The sequence below is a fragment of the Ranitomeya imitator genome, chromosome 5, assembly GCF_032444005.1.
Source record: "Ranitomeya imitator isolate aRanImi1 chromosome 5, aRanImi1.pri, whole genome shotgun sequence".
Classification (NCBI taxonomy): Eukaryota; Metazoa; Chordata; class Amphibia; order Anura; family Dendrobatidae; genus Ranitomeya; species Ranitomeya imitator.
In genome coordinates, this window is record NC_091286.1 from 480980358 (window position 1) to 480995804 (window position 15447).

At 46.3% G+C, this 15447-nt stretch overlaps 1 protein-coding gene across 1 annotated transcript in view; it reads left to right on the forward strand.

The window, feature by feature from the left end:
• Positions 1-15447, forward strand: part of PDCD10 (programmed cell death 10) — a 59016-nt gene that overhangs the window by 20370 nt on the left and 23199 nt on the right. The window contains exon 2 of the mRNA XM_069727386.1: positions 63-265. Coding sequence (XP_069583487.1) covers positions 170-265 — 96 coding nt within the window. The 5' untranslated portion in view covers positions 63-169. The remainder of the gene's footprint in view (positions 1-62; positions 266-15447) is intronic.

Here is a 15447-nt window from a genome sequence, read left to right on the forward strand (position 1 = left end):
TTTTGTAGTCCTGAGGATACAGCTTTGCTCTCTGACCCCCCCTCATGTTTCTTCTGTTTTAGGGTAACAGAATAATTTCTCGCACGGATAGGAACGCCTGCATCGAGCGCACTGAATGAGGAGATTTCTGCTTCTCTAGCGCCATATTCCAACAGCCCGGTCTCTGTGAATGAGGATGACAATGGAAGAGATGAAGAATGAAGCAGAGACCACTTCTATGGTTTCCATGCCATTGTATGCGGTTATGTATCCCGTGTTTAATGAGGTTGGTGCTTTTCATGTACTTGGATAGAGGTATGCCTTCTGGATGTTGGGGGGCATTGCTTCTGCTATTTAACCCATTATCTACCAATGTCCTTTTTTGGGGACGCCTAATCTTTAGCTTCTAGCAACTAAGATTTTATAGGGTTGTGTTTGTAAAATGAATGTTTTCAAAGTAGGAAATCATGTCAGTCATTTTTAATTGAATATTGGGACGCCCTTTTCTGAAAAATCCGTACTTGTAAAAATTTTGCAAATTATGTTTGATTCATTAGGACCGAAATCATTAAAAATCTGTCATTAAAAAAAAAAAAAAAAAAGGGAAATTGCTAATTTGGCATGTAATGGGTTGTCTTTTTCAACAATGTCCGCACACGTTTTCTTAACGGCCCCATTGACTGTAGTAGGATTTCTCTCATGATGTGCCACCAGGCTCTATCAACTCACTTTCACTATCTTTTTTTCCAACTGGAAACCCATCGGGGTTGATTCATTAACCCCTTCATGACCCAGCCTATTTTGACCTTAATGACCTGGCCGTTTTTTGCAATTCTGACCAGTGTCCCTTTATGAGATAATAACTCAGGAACGCTTCAACGGATACTAACGATTGAGATGTTTTTTTCGTGATATATAGGGCTTCATGTTAGTGGTAAATTTAGGTCGATAATTTTTGCGTTTATTTGAAAAAAATGGAAATTTGGCTAAAATTTTGAAAATTTCGCAATTTTCAAATTCTAAATTTTTATTCTGTTAAACAAGAGTTAATGTGACACAAAATAGTTAATAAATAACATTACCCACATGTCTACGTTACATCAGCACAATTTTGGAAACAATTTTTTTTTTGCTACAAAATTTGCAAAACCTTTTTTTTTTTTTTTTTTTTTTTTTTTTTTTAGGGACCACCTCACATTTGAAGTCAGTTTGAGGGGTCTATATGGCTGAAAATACCCAAAAGTGACACCATTCTAAAAACTGTACCCCTCAAGGTGCTCAAAACCACATTCAAGAAGTTTATTAACCCTTCAGGTGCTTCACAGCAGCAGAAGCAACATGGAAGGAAAAATGAACATTTAACTTTTTAGTCACAAAAATGATCTTTTAGCAACAATTTTTTTTTATTTTCCCAAGGGCAAAAGGAGAAACTGGACCCCAAGCGTTATTGTACAATTTGTCCTGAGTACGCCGATACCCCATATGTGGGGCGGGAACCACTGTTTGGGCGCACAACAGGGCTTGGAAGGGAAGGAGCGCCATTTGACTTTTTGAATGAAAAATTGGCTCCAATCTTTAGCGGACACATGTTGCTTTTGGAGAGCCCCTGTGTGCCTAAACATTGGAGCTCCCCACAAGTGACCCCATTTTGGAAACTAGACCCCCCAAGGAACTCATCTAGATGCATAGTGAGCACTTAGAACCCCCAGTTGCTTCACAAGTTGATCCGTAAAAATGAAAGTACTATTTTTTTTTTTTTCACAGAATTTTTTTTAGCCGCGATTTGTTCATTTTTACATGGGCAACAGGATAAAATGGATCCTAAAATGTGTTGGGCAATTTCTCCTGAATACACTGATACCTCACGTGGGGGTAAACCACTGTTTGGGCACACGGCAGGGCTCTGAAGGGAAGGGGCGCCATTTGACTTTTTGTATGAAAAATTGGCTCCAATCTTTAGCGGACACCATGTTGCTTTTGGAGAGCCCCTGTGTGCCTAAACATTGGAGCTCCCCCACATGTGACCCCATTTTGGAAACTAGACCTCCCATGGAACTTATCTAGATATGTGGTGAGCACTTAGAACCCCTGAGTGCTTCATAGAAGTTTATAACGCAGAGCCGTGAAAATAAATCATTTTTCTTTCCTCAGAAATTTTGTTTTAGCAAGCAATTTTTTTATTTTCACAAGAATAAAAGGAGATATTGGACCCCAATATTTGTTTCCAAGATTGTCCTGAGTACGCTCATACCCCATATGTGGGGGTAAACCACTGTTTGGGCACATGTCGGGGCTCGGAAGGGAGGAGCACCATTTGACTTTTTGAACGCAAGATTGGCTGGAATCAATGGTGGCGCCATGTTGCGTTTGGAGATCCCTGATGTGCGTAAACAGTGGAAACCCCTCAATTCTAACTCCAACACACCCCTAACCCTAATTCCAACTATAGCCATAACCCTAATCACAACCCTAACCACAAGCCTAATCTTAACCCTATTTCCAACCCTAGCCCTAATTCCAACCCTAACGCTAAGGCTATGTGCCCACGTTGCGGATTCGTGTGAGATTTTTCCACACCATTTTTCAAAAATCCGCAGGTAAAAGGCACTGCGTTTTACCTGCGGATTTCCAGTGTTTTTTGTGCGGACTTCACCTGCGGATTCCTTTTGAGGAATAGGTGTAAAACGCTGCGGAATCAGCACAAAGAATTGACATGCTGCGGAAAATACAACGCGTTTCATCGCGGTATTTTCCGCACCACGGGCACAGTGGATTTGGTTTTCCATAGGTTCATTTACTATTTTTATTTTGATCACTGTGATAGGTTTTATCACAGTGATCAAAATGTACCTGGAATGAATCTGCCAGCCGGCAGATTCGGTGGGCGCATTACGCATGCGCCCGCCATTTTGGAAGCGGACAGGAGGACGGAGGAGAGCGGAGCAGTGAACAGGGACGGAGGACTAGGGAGTAGATCGGTGGCGGGGACAGATCAGGGTTTCCAGCCATGGCCGATGGTATTGCAGCATCAGCCATGGCTGGATTGTAATATTTCACTACACTTCATAGGTGAAATATTACAAATATTACAAATTGCTAAGATTGGCTGTTGAAAGTGAAACAGCCAATCAGAGCGATCGTAGCCACAGGGGCCTAAGCCAACCCCCCCTGGGCTGTAGTACCACTCCCCCTGTCTCTGTAGGTCGGGTGAAATTGAAGTTAACCCTTTCACCTGACCTGCAGAGACACGATCATTCTGTGACACGGCATATGCGTCACATGTCGGATTGGCACCGACTTTCATGATGCATACGCTGTCACCGGTCGGGAAGGGGTTAAGACGGGCGTTGTACATGCCAGCCTTAATAAAGGGGCCCAGTGGTGTAAGATGCCCCAAGCTCATGAAGAGAGGCACCTCACTTCATGAATTTGTGCAACCTCTTACCAGAAACGCTTCTGTCAGGGAGTGGAGGAAAATCTCTGGCGCGAGTTATACCACTAGAATGCCATACCGTCTTGAGAACTCGGCAGGTGCTGTTAAAGGGAATCTGTCACCTAATTTTGGCCCTATAAGCTTTGGCTACCGCCATCAGGGGCTGTATCGTCTTTTGTGATCTCTGGTTGGGTGAGGGCATATTTTTTGCTCGCTGAGCTGACATTTTTATTGATACTATTTTGGTGCAGATAAGATCTTTTTGATTGCCCGTTCTTGCATTTTAATGCAATGTTGCGGTGACCAAAAAAATGTAATTCTGGCGTTTAATCCGATCGGTAAACTTTGTAGTGAAAAAAGTCTTAACGCATCGGGTATTCTAGAATATGTATACGTAGTATATTGCGCAGCCCACGTAATACATTGTGCAGCCCACGCAGTCTATAGCAATGTGGGCACCATATCCCTGTTAAAAATAAAAAATCTATAATATAACGCTGGGAGCGTCACTCTGTCCGAAGCCTTTATAGACTGCGCAGGCGCCGGCGCAGTCTGGGCCTCACAGAGTGACGCTCCCGGGAGATCGCGGTATGCGTTCACACTGAACGCACACTGCGATCTCCAACAGAGAAGCAGGGACCGCCAGGAGGGTGAGTATCGCCTATATTCACCTGTCCTGCGTTCCACCGCTGAGCGCCGCCATCTTCCCGGTCTTCGGCCTGTGACCTTCAGTTCAGAGGGCGCGATGACGCGCTTAATGCGCGCCGGCGCCGCCCTCTGACTGAACAGTCACAGCCAGGAGACCGGGAAGATGGCGGCGCCCAGCGGTGGAACACAGGACAGGTGAATATAGTAAGTGCTGGGGGCCTGAGCTGGCGGCGATACCGGCACCTGACCCCTGACAGGATGGGGACGCAGGATGGGTGCAGCACATGACAGGATGGGGACGCAGGATGGGTGCAGCACATGACAGGATGAGGACGCAGGATGGGTGCAGCACATGACAGGATGGGGACGCAGGATGGAGCAGCACATACTAGGATGGAGACCATATACCATTATAAATGCTCACCACCCGGGCGTAGAACGGGTTCAATAGCTAGTAATTATATACTCACCCTCCGTTGGCCCCCGGATCGAAGCGGTTACCGACGCTTCTCGCGCGCTCTGGCCTAAAGAGTGCATTGCGGTCTCGCGAGATGATGACGTAGCGGTGTCGCGAGACCGCACGTCTTCATCTTTCGAGACCGCAATGCATGGAGCGGTCACCGGGGCGTCGCGAGGAGAGGGAAACGCCGGTTCCTGATCTGGGGGGCCACCGGAGGGTGAGTATATAACTATTTTTTTATTTTTAACATTAGATCTTTTTACTATTCATGCTCCATAGGCAGCATGAATAGTAAAAAGTTGGTCACACAGGATTAATAGCAGTGTTAACAGAGTGCGTTACACCGCGGTCAATGCTGCCATTAACCCTGTGTGAGCGCTGACCGGAGGGGAGTTTGCGGACGCCGGGCACTGACTGCGGGGAGGAAGGAGCGGCCATTTTCTTCCGGACTGTGCCCGTCGCTGATTGGTCGCGGCAAAACAGCCACGACCAATCAGCGACTTGGATTTCCATGACAAAGGCCGCGACCAATGAATATCCGTGACAGAAAGACAGATGGAAGTGACCCTTATAGTACATATATATTTATATTATATTTTTAACTTAAAGGGAACCTGTCACCTGAATTTGGCGGGACTGGTTTTGGGTCATATGGGCGGAGTTTTCGGGTGTTTGATTCACCCTTTCCTTACCCGCTGGCTGCATGCTGGCTGCAATATTGGATTGAAGTTCATTCTCCGTCCTCCATAGTACATGCCTGCACAAGGCAAGATTGCTTTGCGCAGGCGTGTACTATGGAGGACAGAGAATGAACTTCAATCCAATATTGCAGCCAGCATGCAGCCAGCGGGTAAGGAAAGGGTGAATCAAACACCTGAAAACTCCGCCCATATGACCCAAAACCAGTCCCGCCAAATTCAGGTGACAGAGTCCCTTTAACCCTTGCTTCAATAGAAGCTCCGATCATCCGACTGCTTGTGCTACAGAGAGCGGGGTTTCAGCCCTGCTGTTAGTAGCAGGAATGCTCACTTGCTATGAGTGCTGACTGCTAGGTGGCGCTCATAGCAATCTGGCAATGACAACCACAGGGGTCTGCTGCAGAACCCGTGCTGTCATGCCAACCAATCGACGCCCCACGGTCATTTGACACGGGTGCTGATGGGCGGGACTAGCGATTTGCTTCCGGTGTGATCACATTAAATGCTGCTGTCAGATTGTCAGCAGCATTTAACAGGTTAACAGCTGCGGCTGGATCGCGATTCCACCTGCGGTTGTTAGGCACGTGTTGGCTGTTGAAATCAGCTGACGTGCTGGAAAAGATGTGGGTTCAGTGCTGGAGCCCACATTAAAGGGAGAGACACGACATGTGCCGTACATGTATGGCGCATGTCGTGAAGGGGAAAAAAATTAGAAAAAAAATAATTCTTGTGTTCAGGGCCTTGTCTTGTGCACTTTTGAGGCAGTAGACGTCTGCTGCAGTCTTTACTGACTAGTTGGACAGTCCCTGAAATGCTGTCTTACCACTCCTCGATGACACACACAAGAAACAATACTGTAGGGTGAGGTCGGCATTGCTTAGTTGTTTGCTTACTATATGACCGAAAATCTAATGTACAGTTGTAAATTCCCTTTGGAATTACCTTGATTTCTGCATTTACTAAAGAAGAAAGTGAGTGGACTTATCAGTTAATGGCACACAACTTGACTAAGCTAATAACTCACAAACTGTTGTCTTGTCTTATGCTAAACACATTGAGGAATCATCTGTAGTATAGGGACTGTGCCCAGTTTAGATTTCCTTTTTTTTTTTTTTTTTTATTGTAAGGCTGCTGTAGCTGCAAATAAGATTTGCACATTCACAGGGAAATATATACTATTACTACCAGTAAATGTTTAGATTCCTTAAAATTCCTTTCTTGGATGACTTGCATATACAGGCTTCTTTAAAGACATGCCATAACTCCTAGCAGTTTTGTCCTCCTGCTTGTGAAGGGCGGCTTCCTGTCGTCGTATAGACCACTAGCACTGCTCTCCTATATACCGTAACTTGCTGGAGCAGTACTTTACAAATGTATACATGATTACTGCTGTGTATTTCTCTGGGGGAGCAATATTAGATGGCTATACTGTCTGTATTTTCTGTACTTGTGGTGTATGAATGAGTTAACAGAATAACATAGATTATTACAGCATCCAGAAATTGTTGGCGTACAGCCCTTCCCCAGAAATCTTGCGAGTTGTGCATAGTCTTATCTGTGTAGAGTTGTCATCCCACCTTCTCTGCCTCCAGCACTACAGGCGCTGTCGCTCCCCCACTGTGAGGGGATGATTTCTTCACAAGTGAGCTGCACAGTGTAGGAAGTATCTGTTTTGTGACTTCTCTGGTGGCCAGGGTGAAAACTGCAATATTTCACCTTTTTATGTAGATGGTGATGATGATTTAACCCCCCTCCCCACGTGTTTTTTTTTTTTTGTTTTAATAGATATATATATATCTGCCTGACTTAAAGTCCTTTACTTAAAATAGGCCCTCAGTATCACAATGTGGGGTTTGACTCCCATTAAACGAAGGGGCAGGGTCTTCTTCAAAGTTTAAGGCACATCTCCATGCCTTTTATTCCCCTGTAAGTACCGCAGATGCAATGACTAGGAGGACGGAGATGTGACACCCTCTCCACTCGGTGACCTACTATGACATCCTAGGGGTGGGTTCCATTCACATTAAGCGGTCAATCTGACATCTAAATATCAATGGGCTGTCAATAGTGCCCTCCAACCCGAAAGTGTGGGTCTGATAAGTTGCCCTGGCACCCAGGGGCCTGCTGAGTGCCCTCACCACCACCTTCTTGATACATCTGTGAAGCATAGCCAATTAGTCGTAGATTCCTAGAATATTCGAGTTGGACGGACCTCCTGGGTCATTAGTGCAGTTTAAAAAGCCACTTTTTTTGTTTTTAACAATACAATGTTCTGAAAAATACAGCAAAAATTACGGTCTCCTACAAAGCCTAGCTTGTCGGTAGACCAACATAACTGCCATTGGGATCTTCAGTAGGCCTCTGGCTACTATGGCATCTCATTGGCACCCTGCGATTGCAACTATAGGGGGCCCTATGGGCATCTAGAACTGTGTGCCCCCTAGACTGCACGCCTTAAATGCCACAGGGAGAGATTGATGGCAGCTTTTAAGTGGGTAATCGCATCAATCGACACTTGGTGCCCATCACTGTTACAGGCAGAAGGCAGCTGTCTAACTTGTTAGTATGGGAATGACCAGCATAACCAAACATTAATGGGTTAAGGTTTGTTCATGCCCATTTGCTCCTTACAGTAGTGGGTTCTTTCCGCTGTGCTGCGGACTCTGCTCCTGAGCCCACTCCATACAGCGGTGGACACCGCGTCTGCTGGCAGCTTCATATATCTCCTTCCGCCTACCTGGGTAACTATCTGGTACTTGTTACACATATCCGGCATTAACCGAAGACGCTGCTTCTTTAGTGCCCTGTGACCGTATGGTCTCACATTCTACACACTAGTACGTCTACTGATGAAGGTCCGTTATTCAGGACCGAAACGTTTGGGTACTACTACAATAAAATTCGCACTAAAAGCATCCAGTTGAGTGCTAGGTTCTTTTTATTATACTATACAAGGTGTGGGAACCTAACCTTAGCACCACCTCACCAGTAGTGCATACGGTCATTTTGTTTGACACTCCATACACCCGACATCTGTGGAAGATGATGGGAAGGGTTTATTGGCCTCCTCAGACAAGGTGGCCGCACTTCCATGCATCCAGAGACCTCATATCTTGGTTGTAGAGCTTGTAGGAAGTGAGGCTGGAATGGATGGTAAAGTGGCGTCCATCGTTATAGGCATGAGTAAAGTGAAAAATGACCTGATAAGAGCTGGGCCTTTTCCCCTTATCCTCTCATCCGGCGATAAAGGCCATTTTGAGCGGAGATAACGTGTGACACGTCCTCGCCCGTCTCGTAATCTAGGCTTTAAGCACAATACTAATGTTCCCGCTCCTGCAGTCTTTCCTACACGGCCACAATCTTATGATCTGTGATGGGTCTAAAAAAGAACAATCCAGCCCTTTCTATTTTTCTGCGCATTATAGGATAATTCTGCTTGCTTTTCCTTTTTATGGCTTCCACCGATGTGATAAATGTGATTTATGAGTGCTGTGCGAGTGTACGAGGACAAAGGGCCGTGTGTAAAATTATAGCTTCAATTTGTGCGGTGTCTCCAACTTGAATCCATCTAAGCTCTGGCTTCGGTAACGGCCATTGTATTATTTTTGGGACAGCTGGTAAACAGACTGCTCGGTAATGTGCATCTGTATGGAGCCCTCTCCAGTAGAAATCATTCAGACGCATTGCTTATGGCGGATTTACTGCGCACGTACCAAAATATGCAGATCTGCAAAATTGGCTGGACGGAGATTTTACTTTGTGCTCATTGGGTCGCTGTAAGTCTCTACGTGCCGCTGCGTACTTCCCATATAGGACAGTATGGTTGGAGTGCGGGCTCTGCACATAGGGGGCTTACTGCTCTGCTAACCAGGCAGATCTGAGCTGCAATGCAGTAAATGACTGTACGAAGGCATTTCACAGCACAGAATGATCACTTACTTTACATTAATTTTGGCAGATCCATTATAGGGAACTTACCATGTTTTATATATGGATATGGTGGTACGGCTGTAGCAGATACTCTACAGCAATGAAATAACATGGGGTACTTGGTTAACTCTTTTGAGCAAAAAAGCATAAGCCATCCCACCACGACTAGGTGCACCCATCCCACCACCACAAGGTGCACCCATCACACCACGACAAGGTGTCCTTACCTGTCTCTAGTATTAAAACCTTATTAGAACCTCGATGTGAATAAGGGCAGAGTCGGACAGGGGCCGACTGAGAATTTTATACATAGGAAGCTATATAGATAGAATACTTGGCTCGGAAAGTGGAGCCATGCTCCTGATTGTAGAAAGTACAAGAGATTACAGCAAAACCAAAGACCTTAGCTGGACTATAAGCTGGTGTACATGTAAAGTGTATAAGCACACGTTCACACTGGCCATTTCATACACCACCCCAGATCCAATCTGCCTGTCGTGAGAACTATAGCATATACAGTACAGACCAAAAGTTTGGACACCTTCTCATTTAAAGATTTAAAGATTTTTTTTTTTTTTTTTTTTTTCTTGCCATAATACAAATTCTAACAGTCTATTCAGTAGGACTATCAGTTGTGTATCCACCAGACTTCTGCTCAACACAACTGATGGTCCCAACCCCATTTATAAGGCAAGAAATCCCACTTATTAAACCATGACAGGGCACACCTTTGAAGTGAAAACCATTCCCGGTGACTACCTCTTGAAGCTCATCAAGAGAATGCCAAGAGTTTGCAAAGCAGTCATCAACGCAAAAGGTGGCTACTTTGAAGAACCTGGAATATAAGACATAATTTCAGTTGTTTCTCACTTTTTTGTTAAAGGGAACTTGTCACCCTGAAAATCGCGGGTGAGGTAAGCCCACCGGCATCAGGGGCTTATCTACAGCAGTCTGTAATGCTGTAGATAAGCCCCCGATGTTACCTGAAAGAGGAGAAAAAGACATTAGATTATACTCACCCAGGGGCGGTCCCGCTGCTGGTCCGGTCGGATGGGCGTCTCTGGTCCGCTGCGGCGCCTCCCATCTTCATTCCAAGACGTCCTCTTCTGATCTTCAGCTCCGGCGCAGGCATACTTTGTCTGCCCTGTTGAGGTCAGAACAAAGTACTGCAGTGCGCAGGCGCCGGAAAGGTCAGAGGCCCGGCGCATGCGCACTGCAGTACTTTGCTCTGTCCTCAACAGGGCAGAGCAAAGTACGCCTGCGCCGGAGCTGAAGAACAGAAGAGGACGTCTTGGAATGAAGATGGGAGGCGCCGCAGCGGATCAGACACACCCATCCGACCGCCCCAGCAGCGGGACCGCCCCAGCAGCGGGACCGCCCCAGCAGCGGGACCGCCCCAGCAGCGGGACCGCCCCAGCAGCGGGACCGCCCCAGCAGCGGGACCGCCCCAGCAGCGGGACCGCCCCAGCAGCGGGACCGCCCCAGCAGCGGGACCGCCCCAGCAGCGGGACCGCCCCAGCGTGAGTATAATCTAACGTCTTTTTCCCCTCTTTCAGGATACATCGGGGGCTTGCCTACAGCATTGCAGAATGCTGTAGATAAGCCCCTGATGCCGGTGGGCTTACCTCACCCGCGATTTTCTGGGTGACAGGTTCCCTTTAAGTATATAATTCCAGATGTGTTACTTCATAGTTTTGATGCCTTCAGTGTGAATGTACAATTTTCGTAGTCATGAAAATACAGAAAAATCTTTAACCCCTTCCCGACCTTTACGCCACGTAGGCGTCATGAAAGTCGGTGCCAATCCGACCCATGACGTTTATGTGGCGTCATGGAAAGATCGCATCCCTGCAGATCCGGTGAAAGGGTTAACTCCAATTTCACACGATCTGCAGGGACAGGGGGAGTGGTAGTACAGCCCAGGGGGGGTGGCTTCACCCCCCCCCATGGCTACGATTGCTCTGATTGGCAGTTTCACTTTCAACAGCCAATCAGAGCGGTTTGTAATATTTCACCTATTAAAACTGGTGAAATATTATAATCCAGCCATGGCCGATGCTGCAATATCATCGGCCATGGCTGGAAACACTGATGTGCCCCCACCGATCGCCCCCCCCCCCAGTCCTCCGATCAGTCCTATGCACCGCTCCGTCCTGTGCTCCGCTCCCCCCGTGCTCTTGTCCGCTCCCCCGTGCTCCAATCACCCCCCCCGTGCTACAATCATCCACCCCCCCCCCCCCCCCCCCCGTGCTCCGATCCAACCCCCCCTGCGCTCCGATTCCCCTCCCCAACCCCTTTTTTCACCCCCCCCCACCCGTCCTTCACCCCACCCCATCATACTTGCCGAACTTCCCGGGGTCCGTCCGTCTTCTCCATGGGCGCCGCCATCTTCCAAAATGGCGGGCGCATGCGCAGTGCGCCCGCCGAATCGGCCGGCAGATTCGTTCCAAAGTGCATTTTGATCACTGTGATCAAAATATCACAGTGGTCAAAATAAAGAAATAGTAAATGACCCCCCCCCCCCCCCCCTTTGTCACCCCCATAGGTAGGGACAATAATGAAATAAAGAATTTTTTTTTTTTTTTCTTTTTTTTTTCTCCCACTAAGGTTAGGGTTTCGGTATGTGCACACGTATTCTGGTCCTCTGCGGATTTTTCCGCTGCAGATTTGATAAATCCGCAGTGCTAAACCACTTCGGATTTATGACGGATTTACCGCGGTTTTTCTGCGCATTTCACTGCAGTTTTACAACTGCAATTTTCTATTGGAGCAGTTGTAAAACCGCTGCGGAATCCGCAGAAAGAAGTGACATGCTGCGGAATGTAAACCGCTGCGTTTCCGTGCAGTTTTTCTGCAGCATGTGTACAGCGATTTTTGTTTCCCATAGGTTTACATTGAACTGTAAACTCATGGGAATCTGCTGCGGATCCGCAGCGTTTTCCGCAGCGTGTGCACATACCTTTAGAATTAGGCTATGTGCACACGGTGCGGATTTGGCTGCGGATCCGTAGCAGTTTTCCATCAGGTTTACATTACCACGTAAACTTATGGAAAACCAAATCCGCTGTGCCCATGGTGCGGAAAATACCACGCGGTAACGCTGCGTTGTATTTTCCGCAGCATGTCAATTCTTTGTGCGGATTCCGCAGCGTTTTACACCTGTTCCTCAATAGGAATCCGCAGGTGAAATCCGCACAAAAAAACACTGGAAATCCGCGGTAAATCCGCAGTTAAAACTCAGCGCCTTTTACCCGCAGATTTTTCAAAAATGATGCTGCAAAATCTCACACGAATCCGCAACGTGGGCACATAGCCTTAGGGTTGGAATTAGGGTTGTGGTTAGGGTTGTGATTAGGGTTATGGCTACAGTTGGTATTAGGGTTAGGGGTGTGGGGGGTTAGAATTGAGGGGTTACCACTGTTTAGGCACATCAGGGGTCTCCAAATGCAACATGGCGCCACCATTGATTCCAGCCAATCTTGTATTCAAAAAGTCAAATGGTGCTCCCTCCCTTCCGAGCCCCGACGTGTGCCCAAACAGTGGTTTACCCCCACATATGGGGAACCTGCATACCCAGGACAAACTGCGCAACAATTACTGGGGTCCAATTTCTCCTGTTACCCTTGTGAAAATAAAAAAATGTTTGCTAAAACATCATTTTTGAGGAAAGAAAAATGATTTTTTATTTTCACGGCTCTGCGTTGTAAACGTCTGTGAAGCACTTGGGGGTTCAAAGTGCTCACCACATATCTAGATAAGTTCCTTGGGGGGTCTAGTTTCTAAAATGGGGTCACTTGTGGGGGGTTTCTACTGTTTAGGCACACCAGGGGCTCTGCAAACGCAACATGACGCCCGCAGACCGTTCCATCAAAGTCTGCATTTCAAAAGTCACTACTTCCCTTCTGAGCCCCGACGTGTGCCCAAACAGTGGTTTACCCCCACACATGGGGTATCAGCGTACTCAGGAGAAACTGGACAACAACTTTTGGGGTCAAATTTCTCCTGTTACCCTTGGGAAAATAAAAAATTGCAGGCTAAAATATCATTTTTGAGAAAATTTTTATTTTTTTTATTTTCATGGCTCTGCGTTATAAACTTCTGTGAAGCACTTGGGGGTTCAAAGTGCTCACCACACATCTAGATTAGTTCCTTTGGGGGTCTAGTTTCCAAAATGGGGTCACTTGTGGGGGAGCTCCAATGTTTAGGCACACAGGGGCTCTCCAAACGTGACATGGTGTCCGCTAATGATTGGAGCTAATTTTCCATTTAAAAAGCCAAATGGCGTGCCTTCCCTTCCGAGCCCTGACGTGCGCCCAAACAGTGGTTTACCCCCACATATGGGGTATCAGCGTACTCAGGACAAACTGGACAACAACATTGGGGGTCCAAATTCTCCTATTACCCTTGGCAAAATAGGAAATTCCAGGCTAAAAAATCATTTTTGAGGAAAGAAAAATTATTTTTGATTTTCATGGCTCTGCGTTATAAACTTCTGTGAAGCACCTGGGGGTTTAAAGTGCTCAATATGCATCTAGATAAGTTCCTTGGGGGGGTCTAGTTTCCAAAATGGGGTCACTTGTGGGGGAGCTCCAATTTTTAGGCACACGGGGGCTCTCCAAATGTGACATGGTGTCCGCTAAAGAGTGGAGCCAATTTTTCATTCAAAAAGTCAAATGGCGCTCCTTCCCTTCCAGGCCCTGCCGTGCGCACAAACAGTGGTTTACCCCCACATATGAGGTATCAGCGTACTCAGGACAAATTGGACAACAACTTTCGTGGTTCAGTTTCTCCTTTTACCATTGGGAAAATAAAAAAATTGTTGCTAAAAATCATTTTTGTGACTAAAAAGTTAAATGTTCATTTTTTCCTTCCATGTTGCTTCTGCTGCTGTGAAGCACCTGAAGGGTTAATAAACTTCTTGAGTGTGGTTTTGTGCACCTTGAGGGGTGCAGTTTTTAGAATGGTGTCACTTTTGGGTATTTTCAGCCATATAGACCCCTCAAACTGACTTCAAATGTGAGGTGGTCCCTAAAAAAAAAGGTTTTGTAAATTTCGTTGTAAAAATGAGAAATCGCTGGTCAAATTTTAACCCTTATAACTTCCTAGCAAAAAAAAAAAAAATTTGTTTCCAAAATTGTGCTGATGTAAAGTATACATGTGGGAAATGTTATTTATTAACTATTTTGTGTCACATACCTCTCTGGTTTAACAGAATAAAAATTAAAAATGTGAAAATTGCGAAATTTTCAAAATTTTCGCCAAATTTCCGTTTTTATCACAAATAAACGCAGAATTTATTGACCTAAATTTACCACTAACATGAAACCCAATATGTCACGAAAAAACAATATCAGAACCGCTAGGATCCGTTGAAGCGTTCCTGAGTTATTACCTCATAAAGGGACACTGGTCAGAATTGCAAAAAACAGCAAGGTCTTTAAGGTCAAAATAGGCTGGGTCATGAAGGGGTTAAATGAGGTGTGTCCAAACTTTTGGTCTGTACTGTAGCTTCTACACTAATCAAGCGGAGTGCACTGGGGTGTGTCACTGCACTGGACTGCCCCACCTTCATACATTGACACGCCCCCAGTGTACTCCCAGCCTGATTAGCATATGACTTCTACCTTAGATTTGTCATGACTGTGCACCTTGAATCTCTTACAAACAGGTATATTTTCAGCTGCTTGTCCTCCATTTTACAGCCCCCCCCCCCCCCCCCCCAACTACTTCCATAGGCAAGAACATGCTGAGATTCCCTTTTTGCGTCTTGCCTCTCGCTCCAAGAAGAATAACTTGACTTTCCTGTGGATGGGCACTTGTATTTGCAGGATGTGTTGTACTTTTGAATGACCCCATTCACTTTACTATATGGTGTACTCAAACAGGGTAAACATTCCAAATGCTTTGAATGTGCAGGGGAAAAAGCCACCATTTTCTGAGACTCTTCACACTGTCGATGGAGCTGTGAGGTCTTATTTTTGGGCTTGATATTACATTTTGGTAGGTGTGATTTTTATGGACGCAGCGATGTCACATTATGTATGTGGGTTTTCTTTACTTTCACTGTATTCCCTTGGACGACTTGAATCTGTGATCGTTGGATCGCACGCACCTTAGATCACAGTATTGCTGCATATACTACAAGTCACGGTCTCCTGAAGCTCGGGTACAAGCTGCTGGTAGAGGTTGGCGGTGGCATGTAACTGGTTGTCTTGGGCAGAGCTCTGCTCCACTCACGACTGTTAGAGGCAGGTCCTGGCTGTGGTAACAACCATTATCGGCCTGGTGTGGGGTGGGCT